The sequence below is a fragment of the Haliaeetus leucocephalus genome, unplaced genomic scaffold, assembly GCF_000737465.1.
Source record: "Haliaeetus leucocephalus isolate CR32 unplaced genomic scaffold, Haliaeetus_leucocephalus-4.0 Scaffold92, whole genome shotgun sequence".
In the NCBI taxonomy this organism is placed as follows: Eukaryota; Metazoa; Chordata; class Aves; order Accipitriformes; family Accipitridae; genus Haliaeetus; species Haliaeetus leucocephalus.
In genome coordinates this window covers 7,555,806-7,556,247 of record NW_010972528.1, presented here as the reverse complement: position 1 = coordinate 7,556,247, position 442 = coordinate 7,555,806, and the positions used below count along the sequence as shown (strand labels likewise).

The 442-nt window shown below is 73.8% G+C and overlaps 1 protein-coding gene across 1 annotated transcript in view; it reads left to right on the top strand.

Annotated features, from left to right (window-relative positions):
- Positions 1–6: 6 nt before the first annotated feature.
- Positions 7–442, top strand: part of PAPD5 (PAP associated domain containing 5) — a 43,893-nt gene continuing 43,457 nt past the window's right edge. Inside the window, exon 1 of the mRNA XM_010585226.1 lies at positions 7–442. Within this exon, the coding sequence (XP_010583528.1) occupies positions 152–442 (291 nt within the window). The 5' untranslated portion in view covers positions 7–151.

Genomic DNA, 442 nt, shown 5'->3' with positions numbered 1-442 from the left:
GGGGGCTGTGGAGCGACGGCAGCGAGCAGGCAGGCGCGGAGCTGCCCTTCCATAGGAGCCGCCATTAGCGCTGGGACCCGGTGACAGGGTCTCGGCGTCGGCGGCCGGCGCGGCGCGGGGAGCGGAGGCAGCCGGGGTGGGTCCCCGTTTGATGGATCCCCGGATCGCCTGGTTCCAGCCAGAGCAGCTCGGCCCCTCGAACCGCCTGTGGATGCAGATCTGGGAGACCACGCAGGGGGTCCGCAACCTCTACTTCCAGCAGCAGCAGCAGCAGCAGCAGGAGCAGCAGCAGCAGCAGAGCGCCCCCGCCGGGGCCGGCCCGGCCTCCCCGCCCGGCATGTACCGCGCCCCCCGCGCCGACCCCCAGCCCGACTTCCTGCCGCTTGAGAGCGCCAACAACCAGCACAACCGCAGCCACCACCAGGCCTCGCCGCCCCCGGGG